The 20,009-nt window shown below is 35.4% G+C and overlaps 3 protein-coding genes across 5 annotated transcripts in view; 2 read left to right on the top strand and 1 right to left on the bottom strand.

The window, feature by feature from the left end:
• Window positions 1–4,566, bottom strand: part of LOC117409294 (trafficking protein particle complex subunit 11) — a 29,059-nt gene extending 24,493 nt beyond the window's left edge. The window contains exons 1-2 of one of the 2 annotated variants that reach the window (XM_058998551.1): window positions 4,394–4,566; window positions 2,397–2,623 (exon numbers count right to left, since the gene is read on the bottom strand). In XM_058998551.1, coding sequence (XP_058854534.1) covers window positions 2,397–2,600 — 204 coding nt within the window. In that variant the 5' untranslated portion in view covers window positions 2,601–2,623; window positions 4,394–4,566. The remainder of the gene's footprint in view (window positions 1–2,396; window positions 2,624–4,393) is intronic. The other variant, XM_058998545.1, reaches the window with a different exon arrangement.
• A 602-nt stretch (window positions 4,567–5,168) lies between these two features.
• Window positions 5,169–14,643, top strand: LOC117409295 (RWD domain-containing protein 4-like). Its single transcript, XM_058998562.1, has 7 exons — window positions 5,169–5,370; window positions 7,832–7,912; window positions 8,336–8,445; window positions 8,761–8,911; window positions 9,220–9,334; window positions 12,775–12,824; window positions 12,954–14,643. Exons 1-7 carry the CDS (start codon window positions 5,347–5,349, stop codon window positions 12,999–13,001), a joined length of 579 nt encoding a protein of 192 aa, XP_058854545.1. The 5' UTR covers window positions 5,169–5,346; the 3' UTR covers window positions 13,002–14,643.
• Window positions 14,644–14,780: 137 nt separating this feature from the next.
• The window catches only part of LOC117408776 (uncharacterized), a 52,735-nt gene continuing 47,506 nt past the window's right edge, over window positions 14,781–20,009 (top strand). For both annotated transcript variants that reach the window (XM_058998527.1, XM_058998537.1), the window contains exon 1: window positions 14,781–19,218. In XM_058998527.1, the coding sequence (XP_058854510.1) occupies window positions 19,162–19,218 (57 nt within the window). In that variant the 5' untranslated portion in view covers window positions 14,781–19,161. The remainder of the gene's footprint in view (window positions 19,219–20,009) is intronic.

Consider the following 20,009-nt stretch of genomic DNA (forward strand, 5'->3'; position numbering starts at 1 on the left):
TATGTATTAATTTATTTCAATATTAATGTATTTATTTATTTATGTTTTGCTTTTACCAAATACCATATTACTTCAATTTGGCGCCACAGTGTTTATTTTAAATTGATCAAAATGACAGCGGCCCTTAAACGAGGGCAGCCATTATATGACGGCGGCCTTTATTAATAATACTATAATTTACAAACGCTGCAATATTTTATTACATGATTTAAGGCATTTTAGAAGTGGCACCATGAGAGGCTCCAATCTGCAGCAATATATTGTGTGTTTTTGGGGCTTGCATACAGTACATTTACTGACAGTTAACGAGAGCCTATTAGGTGGGAGTTGGAAGGTCAGAGGAGTACTGTACCAGCGAATCAGGAGTGTGTATTGGTTGCTATGGGGCAGGACAAGAAGAGGAAAGAGAACGGTAGTTGAGTGTGATGCAGTTGTTTTTCTTAACGAAAAATATTACCTCTGAATATCGGTTTGATTTCTGTTAAAACTAAAATATATGCTACTTGGTTATTATTTTCTCACTAATTTATCTGCTTTTTTGTAATTTCTCTGTAAGAGAAACCAAAACTAAATCTTCGCATAGATAGTACGCAAGTTTTTTTTATTTTTTTTTAATTTATATATTTGCACAGGACTGAGAAATTCCAATTGAATAAAAAACAAAACAACTAAACCCCCTTCAAGAATATATCTTCAGCCAGCTTTCGGATAGAGCTTAGAGTGACCATCAAAGCTCTAAGTTCCTCTGAGTTTAACTTAACCATCCAAGCTGAGGACGAGGTAAACAGACAGCCCTTGTTTTATCCCCTGCTGTGTTGGCACTGAATTCTGCTGGGGGAAAAAAAAGGCGTGAAGGACTGCTGTGCTGTAAGTAGTTCATCCTGGGTTGTCTTTCAGGACTGTACCATAAAATAAAATTTGCTTACTAAGGTGTGTGTACATTAATTTGTATTACATGCTGGATTGAGGCTGCAGTCTCTTTGGGGGCGTCACATGTACATAGCCAGAGTTGTGTGTTTCTTTCTTTATTTTTTGAGAATGGGTAGAAAAGAAAATAACCTTTACGTTTCTTTATTGAGAGCGGCGTTTATTCGAGGGCAGTGTCTATTAAAAAGCTGATATCTGAGTGAGGCGTTAATTCGAGGGAGGCGTTTAATTCGAGGGCAGAGTTAATTCAAAGTAATACGGTATATAGGCTATCATTCAGCATATAGCTAATTCTCAGAATTTAACATTCCTTCTTGTCCAGTGGGGACCACAAATAGTGTTACAAATATCAACCAGTATTGAGAGGAACCACCCTTCCTTGCGCCAACAGGGACCACAATGAACGTTACACTGACAGAAAAAAACAACATTTTTCAGAGATCATGATCAGAATCTCAGAATGATGATGATGGAAGATGAATGATGGCTCGAAACATCTCCAAAATATAACAAAGTCCCGAGAATTCTCAGCTGGCTGACTTCATCTTTCAAAATACTGCTTGTATCATCTAATCGTGTAGTACTGACAGTAACACAACACGCTTGGAAACTGAAGGTTATAGTTTCATCAAATCCCACGCGTGCCAGACCTTTTTTTTTATATTTATATAAAAATATATATACAGTATATATATATATATATATATATATATATATTTGCAGGCAAATGTTCCATCTTAAAACAGAAATAAATCATTTAATATAAATGATATAGGCGTCACAATAAGTGTGTTCTCTAGTATATTTCCATGTTGACAAAACAAGTTAATTGTCATTAAAACTCGGATGTCCTGTAATATACATATGCGTGAATAAAACTCCTTGGGGTCTTCAAAAAAATAAGTTGGGAGAAAAAGAAGAAGAACATTTTTACTTTACTTTGGTGACTTATTTCTCTTACTGTATGACAGGTATTGACTTTTTTTTCTACATTTCACCAAGAGTGTTGGGAACTACAAATTAAAAGTGAAATGGTGCTTTTGGCTGATTTACTTTTTCTGCACCGATACCCTGAAAACACGTAAACTATCCGTGCTGTACAGATAGTCACTGGCAGTTCTCGTGCTTCGCTGATAACTTGGCGCGAGGAACTACCGTTCCTTTCGATAATATCCAAGGAGTTTCCAAAGTACTGAAAATATGAAGTTCCTAACTGAAACGGTTTATGAGATATTAGCAGTTGAAGTGGCAGTGAATTTGGAGAAGAAACCACACGTTAGAACTAGAAACTACACGTTGGTGTATCCATGAACCACTGTATTAAAAATTAGACTCATGGGAATCATCGGGATTGTGTGTGAGCTGACAGACACAGTTCTGGGATCTATCAGCTACCTGAAACCTGGCCAGCACTGAACCTAAAAATAAGTAAATAAAATCATTTGTTTTCTGACGAATAACTCCTTTACCTTAGTTCTGCATTTTGGGTACTCATGGTCCCCAGGAAGGACTTTAAAGGAAATGGGGACCCTGTCGGCTCTGCGGTTGGCACAGAATGCATCCCAGATGGCCCTGTGAACGGCGTTGTACACCATGTCAAGACCAGTCAGGGCCACAAAGGCCATGGGCCGGCAGCACAGCTCTGGAGGCAGATCCCACTGTGTTGGGCTCATCTTCCCTGGATCAAGAGCAGAATCTGAAATGCATACATATAAAGATAGTATTTCACACTTAAAACAATGACCAGATAGTTCCCTGCTTGTATACATGTAATAACTACATCTTTAACTGCATAATATGGGCTATATGATTTATAATCGAACTCAATGTATCCTAGTAGTTGGTCCTGTTAAATTAGAATAATGGGCAGAGCAACAACAGTGACTTTCTATACAGGAACAAACTTTTTGGGAAAGCTACCCCAATTGTTTAAACTATGTTTCTGTACAAATCTAGACACTTACCACTGTAAAAACATGATAAATTACAAGTCAATAAATCTTGTTTTTCTTCTTGTTGAAGAAACAAAACCTATAGTAAATAAATATGGATCTTTAAGGCAGTCATTGACCTTGGCATTCTAGAGACTTAGATGTTCCAGGGAAGTATGAGCACTACCCCAACCCCCTCACTTTGTTCAAAAGCTGGTTGATGGAACACATACTTTTACCTATAAAATGTCATCGTGCAATAATAATGATCACGACTGATAGTTGTATGTTGGATGTCACATATTGGTTTTCACAAAACACAGACAATATAACTGTAAGGTGCTGTAATTACCTGTCAAGTATTGACTTGTAATGGTCAGTAGCTATTTTTCAATATAATTATTTTTAAACATTTGGTACAACTATTTTATGATACAAAATAAAAGCACAAGAATCAATTTTAGCATAATTTATATATAAAATCAATAGCTAGTTAATACTTTTTAAATAAAAATACATGCTTAACATAACGATTTCTTTAAAAATTGCACAGTTTTGAGCCCTATCACTTTAAATGTGTCCTTACGAAACACTGTCCGTCCAAATTTAATCGGAAATGTATTTCCCCTTGTAGATGGAGCTGGAAGCTGTTCAGTCCACCTCTGAAGGAGATGACTGCTTTAAAGAGCTCAGCCCCGTCTTTTTTTAATACAGGGCGAGTTACAGCGGGCTGGGTTTTCTGAGATAACCCAGTTGTACAGAGACATTTTCCATCTCCGGCTCGATATGAGGCAAAGCTCATGCCTTCAGCCACCTGAAAAGCGTGATAAGTCTCAGTACAACCAATTGCCTTGTTGTTGCCTTAATGTCTGGTACACAGCTGCATTGTATGATTATTTCACCACCACATTGTTTTGGGTAAGGTAGTCCAAAAAAATGCTCCCTAACAGCTAATTTTAATTTTGTTGTTTTTTTTTTAATGTATTTTATTTTTTTAACAACAAACTGCTGGAGTCCAGTCTCCTTCTGAAATTCTGATAGCAAGTCATAAATATTTTTTTTCATAATACCATTTCACATGTTGTAAATTTGCCAGCTTTTTAAATTAAGTCTCAGAATTATTTGAAACCTCGCAGATAAGAAGACCCAGTAGAAGATGCAAAAGCGTTCCTACTTGATATTTCCTGGCCTGAAACATATCCCTTGTCGTATTTATTTCTTAAAGTAAAAACAATGCTAGGCCATGCATAATACAATCTGCAATCGTATTTTTGTACTTTAGAGATTTAATATTCAAGAACAGACACATATACAACAAACTGTAAACGTTGTTTTATCGTAAGCATCCCGTTTTCTTAATATATAAATAAAAGCTCTCGTCTCTACAGCTATTGCCATGGCGAAGAGCATTGATTATTGTATTGAACTGGACATTTTTGTAGCTTGCACATTACACAGTTCCATATCACATCGTGATTAACTGTAGCATATTATTAATTATAAAATCCAGTACAGTGCACATATTCTGCACTTACTGTGTTTTTCTTTATGTGATTTTACGTCCTCATCCACAGATCCAATAAATAGGCAGTCAGTTTTCCAACGACACAACCCAGGAAGCTGAACCCAAAATCCCGATTGACACTGCTGTTGGCAAATCGGACTGAGGGGGTGCGTTCACGGAGATCATTCTGCGCAGATTCTCACCAATGAGGCCAATGGGTGCGTTCACGGATATCATTCTTAGAAGATCATTGGCTAAATAGGTCAGATTTTACACAGAATCTGCGCAGAATGATGTGCGTGAACGCACCGTGAGTCTCGACAACAGCCAAGCCACAATCCAATCATTCTCCTTTCAACACAACAGGGCTGTCATATATGATCTTTAACATCACACGATAACATCAATTTGTAAACGACAAGTGACATTCTGAGGGCCGTGCCCATTCCCATAGGGGAGACAGTAGAGGTACTCACGCACACACATTATTGCCCTATAAATAAGCAAACTTGCAAGTGATGTAGTTTCTCACTCCATGGTCAGGGGAGGGGGAGGGCATGTGTTTTAAGTTTGTGCCATTTTATCCTTGAGTCGTATATGTATAACTTAAATAGATTCAAAATGTATTGGTCATTGTTTTCAGATATTGTTAGCTACAATTCTTGAAAAGTACATTAATTTATTTGTACAATGAAACTATACATTAACCCTCCCAGGTAAACAAAATATTAACTCATCACTTCCCTCATTTCCATTTAACCGGAACCTTTTCTTTTTTAAATATTCAAGTCCACCCAGATCACGTGAACAGAGCCGTGGCATCGTTTTAGAGAAGGTTAGAGGGTGGGGGTGAAAGTTGACGGAAAGCAATGCTGTGACTTGACTGGCAGGGTGCTAGCTAAGCTGCATGTGTGGAGTCTGAGCTGAGGCATTTCGATTTATATAAATCTAGTGCACTGTGAGCCTTGGGGAGTTGTACAAAACATGACAGCCAACGAAGATCAAGAGGTACGTTACTGAACTTAAATTTCCATGAGATACGCGTGGAGCACACATTTATTTGGAAAATACGTTTAATTTTGAATACAAAAGACATTACAGAAAGACTATTGGTGTATACAGCTTGGCACAAAACGTACCATGACTCTTGCTGTGTAATTTATTATTTATGTGAGTCTAATACACACGTTACAACTGCATTCGTTTTAAATTCTGTAATAATATCCCGAACCCAGCAGGTAAAGACTAAATATATAAGATAAAACAAATACGAATCAAAAGCATAGCAAGCAATTAAGCAAATACCTTGTTTTGCCATTTATCCCCCCTCAAATTAGACAAGAAGCATTATATAAAAAAGAACAAAAATAAACATAATAGCACTCGACTATCAATTCCAAATGATGTTTTTTGTATGGAATTTCTTAATGTGGATACCTAATGATAGCTACTAGACTACAACATTTACAACAGACTTTACTGTCTGTAGAATTCATATGATTTGGACCTTTGGGGTTTTTTTTTTAATTGCTATAGCCTCCATCTTGGTAACAAAGCTTTGACAACTTTTGACACAGGCTGGGTTTACATGCACGTGAAAGTCGACTGTACAGTCATGACGGTGTGACGTTGTCACGCGAATACATCGTGAAACAACAAAAGAACATCCTTTGGTCCGCGGTCAATCGCTTTCTCTTGATAAAAAGAACTGTAAAAACCCATGTAAACCGGAGCAGCAATTGTGCTTGTGCCTCACGAGATTTCAGCAGTCAAGATCGCGTTTAAGTGTCGGAATCTAACGTTATTCGTCATCAAATCCGTACCACTGACAAGAAAGAACACAAAAGACATGCAAATGTAAACCTCTTCTATAGCCTGTTATTAATGTTTGTATAAATGCATGTTGTAAGCACAACTAACCAAACTTTTAGCCTCATTATTAGTAGTCGTAGTCGTATTTTCTTTCTATAATTCTTTTAAGATGTCACGGGAACAACAGAGGTCCACCTCTTCTTCCACCGCTTCGATCTGGAATGAATTGTTAACATCAATTGGCATATTGTGCAATAAGTAATGGATATAGTTAACAAACAACGTACATGTTCTGTATCACTTTAAATAAAAACTTTTGTTTGAGTGTTTATAATATTACAAGACATCCACGTTTCATTATAATGTGTGTGTTTTTAAGCGGATTCTGTGCCTGGCACTTCTACCGCAGCTGCAGACTAGTAGTCACTGGCTTCTCGGAGCAGAGGCAGGGTATAGGGACCGGAACATGTGTACAGGAACATTAAGATGCTCATCCTGGTACTCCACCTATAGAACTGCCAGTGCATGAAGCTACTCAGGAACCTCGTATGTATTTTTACATATCCCCCTTTTCTCAATCTTATATTCATATAGGCCTGAGGATCATACTGTTTTGTATTGTATTGTAGTCTAACCACCGTGTTCCCACATTTTCCACATACATTTATAGACTACTTTAATTAAATAAAACTTTTAGATGTTACGCATATATTTTAAGTAGTAAAGCTTGTACTTAGTAGAAGTTTTATTTTATATACTTTTATGTGTGCGTGCGTGCGTGTGTTGGAAAGGTAACGAGACACAAACAAGTCATGCGTGATAATTCGGTATGTGCGCGACAACAAGTTCATCCTTTTCTCTTGTTAAATTTTTTAAATCTTCATGGCAACGCATGAAGCTCTCACGATATTCAGAGTCGTTCTTTTCCTAATTACTAGGCAGTCACAGACATTTAAGTATCCCCTCCCCTAAACTATTGTAAATTGAGTATCTGCATTGGTATGGCCGACTTTGTTTCCTAAGTCAGAACAGCATAGCAACATATTACCTGAAAAGTAAGGCAAAAACTTTGTGAGGAATAGTGTCATGACTTGTCCATGTAAACAATGTCACAGACTGCTGTGTTCGTGTACATATGGTAATAAGTGAATGTACTGCATTGTTTCAGTGTGTTGTTGTTTATCAGTGTTTTTTGGTCTCACGTTCAAGAAAACATGTTTTATAATGTAAATAAATGTTATCTGGTAACAGTTCTCTGTTTAAATACCTTATTCTCAGGAAATGTGTTACACTTGTGCTCCCTGGGTCATTTCACCTTGGTAGTATCTTCTGGGTCAAAGCACCTTACTGGCTGAAAGCATGTCAGTCAATAAATGGAGCAGCTGGTTGGTTAATGGCAGTAAATAAGCCAGTGAAGGGTTGGGGACAATTTCACCCTCCAGGTGAAATGACCAAGTCAGGTGCAATGCTGTCTTACTTAATGCATGGGTTTGACACAGATTTATTTAAGTTTGTGTAGTACCCTGTTTTTAAATAAAAATACATGCTTAATATAAAGATTTCTTTCAAAACTGCACATTTGAGTCCTGTCACTTTAAATGTGCGTTACGAAACACGGTCCGTCCTAATTTAGTGGGAATTCTGTTTCTCCTTGTAGATGGAGCTGGAAGCTCTTCAGTCCATCTATGAAGGAGATGACTGCTTTAAAGAGCTCAGCCCGGTCTCTTTTCAATACAGGGTGAGTTACAGCGAGCTGGGTTTTAATAACGCAGTTGTACAGAGACATTCCACATCTCCGGCTCAATATGAGGCAAAGCTCATGCCTTTAGCCACCTGAAAAGTGTGGTTAGTCTCGGTACAACCAATTGCCTTGTTGTTGCCTTAATGTTTGGTACACAGCTGCATTGTATGACTGGTGCTGTCTGGTGAAGGGCAACTGTTTCACCACCACATTGTTTTGGGTAAGGTAGTCCAAAAATTGCTCCCTAACAGCTCATTTTAATGTGGTGTTTTTTTTTTTGTTTGTTTTTTTTTATCAACTGTTGGATTCCAGTCTCCTTCTGAAATTCAGATAGCAAGTCAGAAATATGTTTTCATAAAATAATTTCATATGTTGTAAATTTGCCAGCTTTAAGACTCAGAATGATTTGAAACTTTGCAGATAGGAGACCTAGAAGATGCAAAAGCGTTCCTACTGGATATTTCCTGGCCTGAAACATATCCAGAAACATCCCCCAAAATATCCCTGGATGCTTTTTTTAATAACAGAATGTGAGTACACAAACTTGTGAACATCGCTGTGGGACAGCAGACAAAAAAGTTGTTAAAATTGCAAGGTTATAGGCTCCATCTAATAGTCTGTGAATTAGAAGGGATGTTGCTGAGGGGAAATATTTTTGTGGACTGAGAATAAACAGCGTTTTGTAGTTTGCCTCCTGTCTAGCAGATGTTCCTGTCAGGAGGAAGCTATGAACACAAGGACATATGATTCTTCATCAGCCAATCATCCTGCATTAGAAATAGCAGTAGGATCCCATCTCATTGTTCATGATGGCTTGTGTGTGTGTTTTTTTATATATATATCAGTTGCCCAGAGGTAAAGAAGACCATTGTCACCAAACTAGAAGAGCAAGTTGAAGCAAATCTGGGGACTGCCATGATGTATACATTGTTTGAATGGGCAAAAGAAAACCAGCAACAGCTTATGGAAACCCATCATCCTGTGAACAATGCATTGGTAAGTCTGCTCTCCCCTTGTTAGTGAAAGAAAGCTGCTTGGAGAAATTTGGTGTTGGGTGGATACATATATTTGCATAAATCACAAGAAACAACAACCACTAATTTGAACTATCAAATAATGCAAAATGTGTACCTAAAGGCAACCCTCTGAGCATTTCAGACATTCTCTTTTAAACATTCCAGTGGTTTCATCTATTAAAAAAAAAAAAAAAAGTTATATAATTTAAAAAGGGCAGGGAGAGTTAACACTTTAAAGCAGCAGTCAAAAGTATTCTAAAAGTAACACTCTATTATTCTGTTTTACAGACTTTGACATCCAGCAGTGAGAGTGTCATTAATGCTAATTTCAGCTCTTCAAAGAAAAAGGAAAAAAAAGAGCAGTTAACAAAATCACAAAAGAGGAAGTTAACAGGAAAAACAGGTTTGTACAATTCAGATTTATAAAAAAATGGTATTAATGAAACAATGCATTCTATTGATCATTTTAAGGCCATTGCACTACAAATTATCATGTCCGTATAAGTTCTAACAGTACCTGTAAAGACCTATTGGACCTTGCTGTGCTGTTTCCTACCAACTGCATCTCTGGAAATAACTTTCAGTACTTTATCGGCATGAACTGCTTTGGGTAACTCCAATCGATCCCGAAGCTTGGCGCTATTGTTTACATTTTGTCTGAAGTCTTAGAATTGGCGGCTTCATTTTTTCAGGCACAGTGCACCCTGATAAGTTTTGCACACGTTACCTGCTCAAGTTGATAGGATTCGATCTGCCTGGCATCACATGCTGCAGTGTCACCTGGGATAAATTAACTCAATGGTCAGTCAGTTTCAGACTCTTATATTTTTAATAACCATTTAAATGTAATTTTGGAATTTTTCGTAAAATGCCTACTGCAACTGGAATTCTACCCCGTAAATTAAAAACCAAGACACTAAGGTCAGAACCAGTGTTCAGTTGTCCTCTCATGCCTGTTCAAGGTGACTAACCAGAAACCTAGTCACTGCAAACCTGTCATTCCGTCATTTTGCATAGACTTTATTTATTCCTAATTAATTTGTTACGGTAATGGTAACATAACATAATAATAGAAAAAAATTATAATAATTTGCATTATTAAAATGTCAACCAACTCTGAAAAACGTCCCTAAAAGTATCTTTCTGTATATTGTGGCAGAAATAAAATAGAACAGTGTTTCACTTTTTTAATATGTGTATTGCTGTTGTTGTTATTATTTTTATAATATAAAAACTGTTGCTTGACTAGTGTATGTGTTTATGTTTTATTTCGACTAGTTTTATCTTTTTATCCTCAACTATGGTTAGGACCCATGGGTCTTGAAACCCCGCATCTTAATAAATGATTTGAAAATCTTTAACAAACATGATTCTAAGAACTTCCCGTATATCGTTACTTGTCAAACCCAAGTGCCATTCTCCTCCGCTGATGAGGGGAAAGTATTTAAATGACAGGTTACTTTGGTTGCGGTGAGCAGGTACATCTTGATTCCTGCAGTCTTTTTAAAAAGTCAGCGTTATCAATTTCAAAAGTATAAAACTTAAATTAAATACTCTGATTTGCTCAGTTATGTTGATGTATATGTGCAAAAAAGTTGTTTGCTTTTTAATTTCGTAGTCTAATTAATAAAAAAAATTAATTACCAAGCTTTGAAAATACAGTCCATTTGTCTAATTGTTATACAACAGTGATGTGATGATTTTGTAATTGAAATAATTTCTCAACATTATTATTATTATTATTATTATTATTATTATTATTATTATTATTATTATTATTATTATTATGCTTTCCTAGCATGTCATTTGCCAGAAATTCCAGACATTTGCAAAATGGTTCTGTTGCTATATTTTACACCAATTCTAATTTAGTTCCCCAAAGCTTTCTTTAGAAAAGCAATGCCCATTTATCATTTGTTTCATTTTCAATTAAAGGGTTTAAAAAAATATATACAGCGTGTCAATCTCAAACTGTTATTACGCAGATGGCAGACCCACTGCGTATTGGAGACCGTCGATTATTTGAGACCACCGTTTGTTAGATCACTAGCTTCACATGCTTCATGCGGCCATTGAGAAGCCACTAGCACACAACTTTGTAGCAACATCGTAACTCAATTTAAACATTCCAGCAACTTTGTTAAAAGGTTGTGTGTCAGTGGGAACTAAGTAACAGTTTTGTTTTACAACAAAATTACATTATATTGTACACCCTCAAATATAAAGCAAAATTATACTCTTTTTTTTTATATGCACTGGTTAACAAGGATACGGTATGCAAAACGTTGGAAAATGAACAAGCAGAAGTACGAATTTGTATTTAAAAATGGAATTAGATCTATTATTATTGTTATTATTATTAATAATAATAATAATAATAATAATAATAATAATAATAATAACAGTTAAATCCACTAAAACAGTCCTGTAGATGTCAGAACACAGACGTGTAGGCTACACTTACAGCACAATAATAATAATAATAATAATAATAATAATAATAATAATAATAATACAAACTTCTACAATGTTTTTTTAGAAATGAACAATACAAGCAATAAGTATCATTATCAAAAATAATTTGTTTAATCTCCAAACTTGTACATTGTTAATACAACAAAACATGTTAAAATACACAAGAGGTTTGTATCTGGCCTACTTTCAGCACGCTTAAAATTATCAAAACTTTTAATAACGTAATAACTGCATTAAACAAATATGCATTACATGTAGGCCTACCTTAAATTACATTTTCTGTTATTATTATTTATTAATCCTGAGAGCCACTTTCATTGCTGTCACTTCATTACCCTCAAACTTCTCCTCAACTTCCTCAGCTTAAATGGCAATGACAATAACAGAGACCCTGCGTTTATTTACAATATTTGCCAGCAGACCTGGGGCGTATTAGAGACAGGCGATTGTTTGAGACCCGGCAATTATTTGAAGTTTTACGGTATGTCTTGAAAAAGAAAGCTACTTGATAGATTTATCAACAAAATGTATTTTGCTGCTCCCTTCTAATGCTGTGTACTGTGTTTTCAAATATACCTCTCCACACCTGTTTTGTAATGTCGGTATTGTTTGATCACTTTAGAAACTATTTAATGCAAAAAAAGCTGTGAAAATATAAACATGGGGGATCCACCATCTACATGTTTGCATTTTATTTGAAAATAAGTCCTTTTATAAGTAAGTTCACTTATAGGAGGTGCCAGAATATAAGCAATAAACCTTGTTTTAGTTTTCTAATGTGTCTTTGTCCAGCGTGTTGTTCAGCATCCTAATAATTAGAAAAGACAAAGACATTTGTTTGTTTTTAGATTAGTCAGAGACCACTTCTCAGGATATTTCTCAAGAATCCAGACTGGCCTGTCGCAGCATGTCTAAATGACCTGACATTTGTGATTACATATTATAGTAATCATTTGGATAGGTTTCTTAAACTGCAGTTTATGGTGGCAGACTGATCCGTGGAAGATATTATCGAGTCTGGATATAGTGCAAACTCCAATTAACTAAAACAGGTCCAGGTTGTTAAATTGGTTGCGATAGCAACGAAACCCAGCCATCAAAATACTTTGTAACCACAGATATCTTTGCCTCCAATAAAGATAGCGAGTCAATTTGTCCTGTTAACACAAGTGGAACACAATGCCAACAGCATGCCATCCTACAGTAACATGTTGTCCCATGAACCACTTGCTCTTCTTAGCGAGTAACATTCACAAGCTTCAGCAACTTCACATACAGCTGATGTCCCCATTTGGATAACTTTAAATTATAATATTACCTGCAGTATTTTTATTTTGATAATAGATTTTTATGTACTTTAATCAACAGATAACAAGGGTGAGCTTCCCCGTGGCTGGAACTGGGCAGATGTAATCAAGGTACTTTTATAGACAATAGACATATTAAATATATCCTCACTTGAAAGAATAATTTGTGTTAATGATTTTTGTGTGTGTTTTTTTTCTTCTTTGTTTCAACCAATCCTGACTGAACTTGTATCATCATAGCATGTAAGTTTTACATTTTTTATTATTATTTTTTATTTGTATTGTTAGTTATGTATCAACTTTTTTGTAGTGTTATTCAGCAGGATATTAAATTCTAGTTTAATGTTTACAATAGAAAAAGGCCAGTGTGCACCTGTCACATGAAGCTGTATGATTAATTTACTTTTCACTGATATCCATTAAGCGCAGAGATGGCAGACAGACTGGAAATAGTTTCCTATAGCTGCGCCCTTTCTGTGCATGTTGGATAGCTTTGTGTCAGACCTGTTTGCAGTCTGCTGGCTAGAATATTAAGAACAGCGTTATCAGAAACATAGGCTTTCACTTACTATATGATAAAGCATGACATGTTTATTATTATTATTATTATTATTATTATTATTATTATTATTATTATTATTATTTGTTTATTTAGCAGACGCCTTTACCCAAGGTGACTTACAGAGACTAGGGTGTGTGAACTATGCATCAGCTGCAGAGTCACTTACAATTACATCTCACCCGAAAGACGGAGCACAAGGAGGTTAAGTGACTTGCTCAGGGTCACACAATGAGTCAGTGGCTGAGGTGGGATTTGAACCGGGGACCTCCTGGTTACAAGCCCATTTCTTTAACCACTGGACCACACAGCCTCCAATGCTTTTTACTCCTGGGTGCAATTTGTACCATGTGTTAAGAAAGGAAAAAAACAATGTTAATAGGCTAGGAATATGAGTTAATTGCACTCCTGAGGACAAGATAACAGCCTTTGTTGTGTATTATTTCCCTTTCACAAAAAAGGGTCAAATTGCATCATGAAGCAAAAAGCTGTGATACAAATGCCCAGGTGTATCTTTACACATGTGTAGTTTGTGCTATTTTCATAGAGATTTCAAACTGTTTAAGGAGTGCCAAACAAGGTTTTAAAATCAATTTTCCTAAATCATTATTGCTGGCTCCCCTCCCTGTGTCTTGTGTTGGAAGCCTTTTACTTCTGAATTTAATTTGGCGGTGTTCAGGGATTTCAAATGCAATATTGTACATGAAAAATGTTTGCTGCTTCCTGGTAACTAATAACTTGATGTGTTGTAGTTTATACTCACTCCAGTGGTCTAGCTGCAATCACGCTGTCTGTGTGTATTCAAAATGCTTGCATATCCTGAATTACCATCACAATATAAGGGGGTAGTCTTGAGAAAGTTGGTTAACCCTTTAGACTCCAGAATTTTAAAGCAACAACAATCTTATAATGTTTTTTTTTTTTCTTTGCAAAGCTAAGCAAAACAGGTGGTAAAGATGACGATTAGCAGACTCCGGACTGTGAAGTGGATTTCTTAATGTTTTAAAATAAAGTGCAATGACCAGACAGGACCTCAGATCTGTTCTATACAGTGCTGCTTGACTTTAGCTTGACTCTTCCCAGTATTTAAAAGAGAAGTTAATAACAAAGCAAGTTTTCTAATGAAATGCTCAATTTTTACAAATCAACTTTACATTGCCAAATTGAAATATGTTTTACAGAAAGTTCCCTGTTCATTGATTTGTTTCTGTTAGGATTTCCATATCCTGTCATTCATGTCCATGTTACCAGAACATAACCTTGATAAACTATTTTACTGTCAATGCAAACATGTAACCAACTACAAATTGTAAGTTATGTATCTAAATTCTGCCAGTTGTTATACAGTAAACTTGTTACCTCTGTTGTTCACTTTGTGTACAGATCATGATTCAACAAGCCTTCCAATAGGCAGAATTAGTGGGCAACACCATACGCATTGCTTTTAACTATAGAGATATTCACATGGTATACCAAATGTTATACTTCACTTAACAGAAAATAATAACATTGATAAAATGGGGACAAGTACAACAGCATTCCTTGCATGTTTCAGTTCCTGTTGTAGCACATATACTATGGATGTATCTTAATTAGAAAAACTCTGCTACAATATCCTGAATAAAGGAAATTAACTTACATTTTACAATCTCCCTAAGGGTGTAATTTGATAGTATCCAAAATCAGAATATATTATATCAATACAGATGCTTTTTAGTATAACTTTAAAAGAATGAGAGTGTGACAACCCTATACAGTTGAATCAGAACCTGGATTTCAGATTTTTTTTTTTTAAATGGTTTTCAAAACACCACATTTCTCCATCTTTTTTTATTTAAGTGCTGTTGGTGGTTTTTTATGTTACTTAAAAACTGAAATGCTAAATAAAAAAAGGGTTCCTGCTAATTTAAGAGCTTTTTTCTTTTCTCAAACAATATATTTTGTTTTGAAACAACTTTACAGTTATTTATCTGTACTTTATCTAAAGACATATAAAGAAACATGCCTTTACCTCTTTTAGCAGTAACCATAACTTAACAATAACAGAAAATAACTAACAAAGATAGCAAATGTAATAGTTTCCGTGTCTTTTTCGATGTAGATTTTATTTTCAAGTGGTCTGCAGTGTTGATCTTGTTTTGATGATTTTAGGATTGTTGTATTAAGATTAGATCATTAAAACAAACCCGTGTAACACAGAGTTAACATTGACAGGGTTTACATGCACATGAAAATCGACTCTACAGTCATGACTGTGTGATGTTGTCACGTGAATACATCGTGAAACAGCAAAAGAACATCCTTTGGTCAGCGCGACTTTAAGGGCAGGGTCCATCGCTTTCTCACAATAAAAATTAGCTGTAAAAACCCATGTAAACCGGAGCAGGAATCGTGTTTGTGTCTCATGAGATTTCAGCAGTCAAGATCCCGTTTAACTGGCGGAATCTCACGTTATTCCTCAGCAAAGCCGTAACAAACCACACAAACACGCACACACACACACAAGAAAGAACGCAAAAGACGCTGCAAATGTAAACCTCTTGTGTAGCTTATTATAAATGTTTGTATAATTGCATGTTGTTAAGCACAACTAACCAAACTTTTCACTTCATATTATTATTATTATTATTATTATTATTATTATCAGTAGTAGTTGTAGTCGTATTTTTTTTTCTTTCTATAATTCTTTTAAGATGTCCCAGGAACAACAGAGCTCCACCTCTTCTTCCACCACACAGAACTGAATAAGTAATGGATATAGTTAACAAACAACATAAATGTACTGTATCGCTTTAAATAAAGACTTTTGTTTGAATGTTTATAATATTACAAGACATCCATGTTTCATTATAATGTGTGTGTGTGTTAAGCGGATTCTGCACCTGGCACTTCTACCGCAGCTGCAGCCCGGCAGTCACTGACTTCTTGGAGCAGAGGCAGGGTATAGGGACTGGCAGATGTGTACAGGAACATTAAGATACTCCGCTTGGTATTCCACCTATAGAACTGCCAGTCCATGAAGCTGCTCAGGAACCTCGTATGTATTTTTACATATCCCTCTGTTCTCAATCTTATATTCATATAGGCCTGAGGATCATACTGTTTTTTGGGTTTTTTTATTGTATTGTTATGTAACCCCCCATGTTCCCACATTTTCCACATACATTTATAGACTACTTTAATTAAATAAAACTTTTAGATGTTATGCATATCTATTTAAGTAGTAAAACTTGTACTTAGTAGAAATTTTATTTTATATACTTTTATGTGTCCGTGTGTGTGTTGGAAAGGTAACGAGACACAAACAAGTCATGCGTGATAATTCGGAATGTGCGCGACAAGAAGTTCATTCTTTTCTCTTGTTAAATTTTTTAAATCTTCATGGCAACGCATGAAGCTCTCACGATATTCACAGTCATTCATTTCCTAATTACTAGGCAGCCACAGACATTTAAATATCCCCTCCCCTAAATTACTATTAATTGAGTAATCTGCATTGGTACGGCCAACTTTTTTCCTAAATCAGAAAAGCATAGCAACTAATTTCCTGAAAAGTATGGCAAAAACATTGTGAGGAAAACTGTCATGACTTGTCCATGTAAACGCCGTCAGTGTCACTGTATTGTGTTCATAGCAGTTTTGCTGCCAAAGCAACCAACTTTTTTCCCTGTTTTTCCCTTTTAAAATGTTAAATGAATCCCTGGTCTTGTTTTGGATTACAATTGTGTTTATTGTATGTGTAAATTTTTAAAAAAAAAAAATCATAAAAGATAATACAGAGAAGCTTCATGCAGCCAGTTTTAAATTAATTAAATGATTGGTGGTGTTCTGGTACTTTTGTGACTACACAAGTCTCTTGTGATTAACCCGGGGTTCGTTTGTCTCTGCCAGTCTCTTTAGTGTATACATTTGGTTTCCATGGTAACATATCGGATTGGATCAGAGTTTCACAAAAACATTTTGCAGTTTATAGTAGGGGAATCCAGTTGGAGTAGGTTTCTTAAGGAGTCAGAGCCTTTTTTTTAAATTTTTTTTTTTTTTGATGTAACTGAAAATTTAAGCAGTTGGCGGGTAAGTCTACAAATAAAGCTACATGTGCAGCAGATGATACAGAGCAGCTGAATGGTTATGAATGTCTGGGACATTTCCCTGGAGAATGAAAGCCTGGTATTTGTGTCAATCCTGACCAGTCTACTAGCAGCTTCTCTCGCTTTGCTGCACTGTGGATACTTCTAAACCCAAAAAGAAGACTGAATTGTGATGGCATTCTGCAAAAGTTCATTTACTTCAGTGTTTTAGGCACTTTTGATGAATGTCTAAAAGATGAATTATCGCTAGTTAAACAATGGAGTCTGTGGAGGTGAAGGTACTGTATTTTTCTATCTTCCCAGACATGAACAATCTTCTTTGTTTGACACATCCCATTATTCACAACAAACCTAAATACGGCTTCTAAAGGCTTAGTGCTTTTGTCCAGCTATAAAGAGGATCTCAAAGACACCATTGATGTTGTCAAGAACAGAAAATAGCTGCTAATGACACAGATTTAATACATAATAAAGAAAATAGTGTGTCTGCAATGTGACACCGTATTATTAAACTAACAGAAGTTTGGGTTTCAAGAAAATACATTATCCAAGTTGTTTCCCTTTCTAATTAAAACATGCCTTAAAGCAGCCAGGATATAGCATCCATCTGTAGGAGGAATTGCATTAAATATCTGAAGTACAGGTTCTGAAAATGTACAGGTTCTGAAAACTGTGAATTTTGGGTCACTGTACTAGGAAATGTTGTATTTTTCTTGATGGGGGGAAAAAAAAACTACTCATCTTAAAAGACTTCAGAATTAAGAAACAACTGGTAAATGGTGTGTGCAAGAGTGCTTAAAAAAACAAACTTGTGTTGATCATTTAATTGATTTGGCAGATCAGTAAAATACACAAGAATCAAACCAAAAAAAAAAAAAATGAAACATTTTCAATTTGTTGTCAGATACCCTTACATATAACAATAATCTATTAAATGACTTTAATTGTATCTCTTTTATGTTATGCTTTTAAAAGGCATTTATTATTGCCAAACAGAAATGGAGTTTATTTTGAGAAGTCAAACTGCTGATGCAAACAGAAGAAAAGGCTTACATGTTAAGTTGTTCCGTGAACATACTGTTGGTGCAGTGGTGAGACGTTGCTTATCTGTGCACAATAAAAAGGTAAGAAAAAATATGCAACTACGTACTGCGTGTATGTACAACATACTGAACCCTAATTATAGTCACACGACAATCGTTTTTGAGGCGGTTAATAGTAGCAGTCAATAGATGGCGCAAATGCTACTTTACTGGAATAATAAATACACTTATAAAATGCTTTATAAAAGGAGTTCCAAATTGCATTAAATATCTAGTATTTGAATCCGCAAAGGGTTTCACCTACCAACCCACGTTAAGTCTATATATCATGGTCAACAAATACAATATTGTAATGAAACTATTGAGTGTTTTTATTTCTGGTAGTATATATAAAAGTTTAACGATTTAGGCATACAATCATTTCTTGACTGTATAGCACTTCACCAGACAAAATGTATGGTGTAATGAATATAGAGCATAATGAACAATAGGACAATTAGGCGGCCATACAGTTAGGGATAAGTGTGCTGGGGTGTTTACGTTGACTGGGAGGGATCTTCAGTGCACGTGCAAGACAAATGCTCAGGGCATTCCGAACCTGTTCTTTGCCTGACACAGGTGTCAATAGCACAAGCGCTTCAGTTACCATGCAAACTGTATACAAACCGGCGTTCATAATTAATTAATTATATATATATATATTTGACAAAGTTACACAAATGGTCACAGGCGAATTTGTTGTGACGATGTTGTAAAAAATGTGGACAGTTTATATGAACGGTGTTATTTCTTCAAAGAAGAAAAGTTCCAAAGAAGTAAGAAAAATTCAGCTTTTCTGTGTGAAAAATGTTTGATTTTCTCGATTGTTGCTTTAAATTAAAGTATGCTAAGTGGGAATGTTTTTTTGGAAACATTAAGATGTATTTAAATAGTTTTCTTCGCCTAGATATTGTTTAAAATGATTACGCATACGTGGATTTTCGTAGCGTTTGATTTCTTCAATCTTTAAAAATAGTGAAAGTATTGTTGTCAATATGGTTTATTCTGCTGATAATTTCATTCAGTCTTGTATTGTTTTAAATTAAGTAGTGTCGATCAAGTTTGCGGTCAGTACTATAAATTAAAGTTTGTTAAAGTGTGTTGTGTAGATATTTTCATAAATGAGAAATGCTTAGCCGAGGTTCATTATGAATTGTCAGGTTAGTAAAACAAACTTTTATTTTACACCACAGTAAATCAGAGCGTGTTCCACATCCTGGTCAGTCTCTCATTGGGAACATTGGCAGTCGTGTTTTGTTAAGATATGTGAAATAAAAGAAGGATTTTGAAGGTGTGGTTTAATTTCTTGTACTGAATTTTAAAGGGTTGTGTATATCTGCCAGATATAAGGTGGAATGTATGATTTCAGTACTGAAGCCATAACAATAGAAACCAGAGTCAATATGATAACATCAACTAAGTGGTTACATTTCCAAACTAATTACTGGAGTTCTTTGACATCTATGTTTCTACTATAAGAACTTATCCATTTTCATACGTCAAGGAAACAGAAGACACCAGAAATATTTTTAAAATGTAACATGTCAGTTGTGTTTAAAATTAATTT

The sequence above is a fragment of the Acipenser ruthenus genome, chromosome 2 (genome assembly GCF_902713425.1).
Source record: "Acipenser ruthenus chromosome 2, fAciRut3.2 maternal haplotype, whole genome shotgun sequence".
NCBI lineage: Eukaryota > Metazoa > Chordata > Actinopteri > Acipenseriformes > Acipenseridae > Acipenser > Acipenser ruthenus.

Excerpts from the sequence above, each read along its gene's own strand:
- LOC117409295 (XM_058998562.1), top strand. The coding sequence starts at position 5,347 with ATGACAGCCAACGAAGATCAAGAG. Across the intron at positions 7,913-8,335 it reads CGGTCTCTTTTCAATACAGG|ATAGGAGACCTAGAAGATGC; the intron begins GTGAGTTACAGC and ends GAAACTTTGCAG. Across the intron at positions 9,335-12,774 it reads GAAGTTAACAGGAAAAACAG|ATAACAAGGGTGAGCTTCCC; the intron begins GTTTGTACAATT and ends TTTAATCAACAG.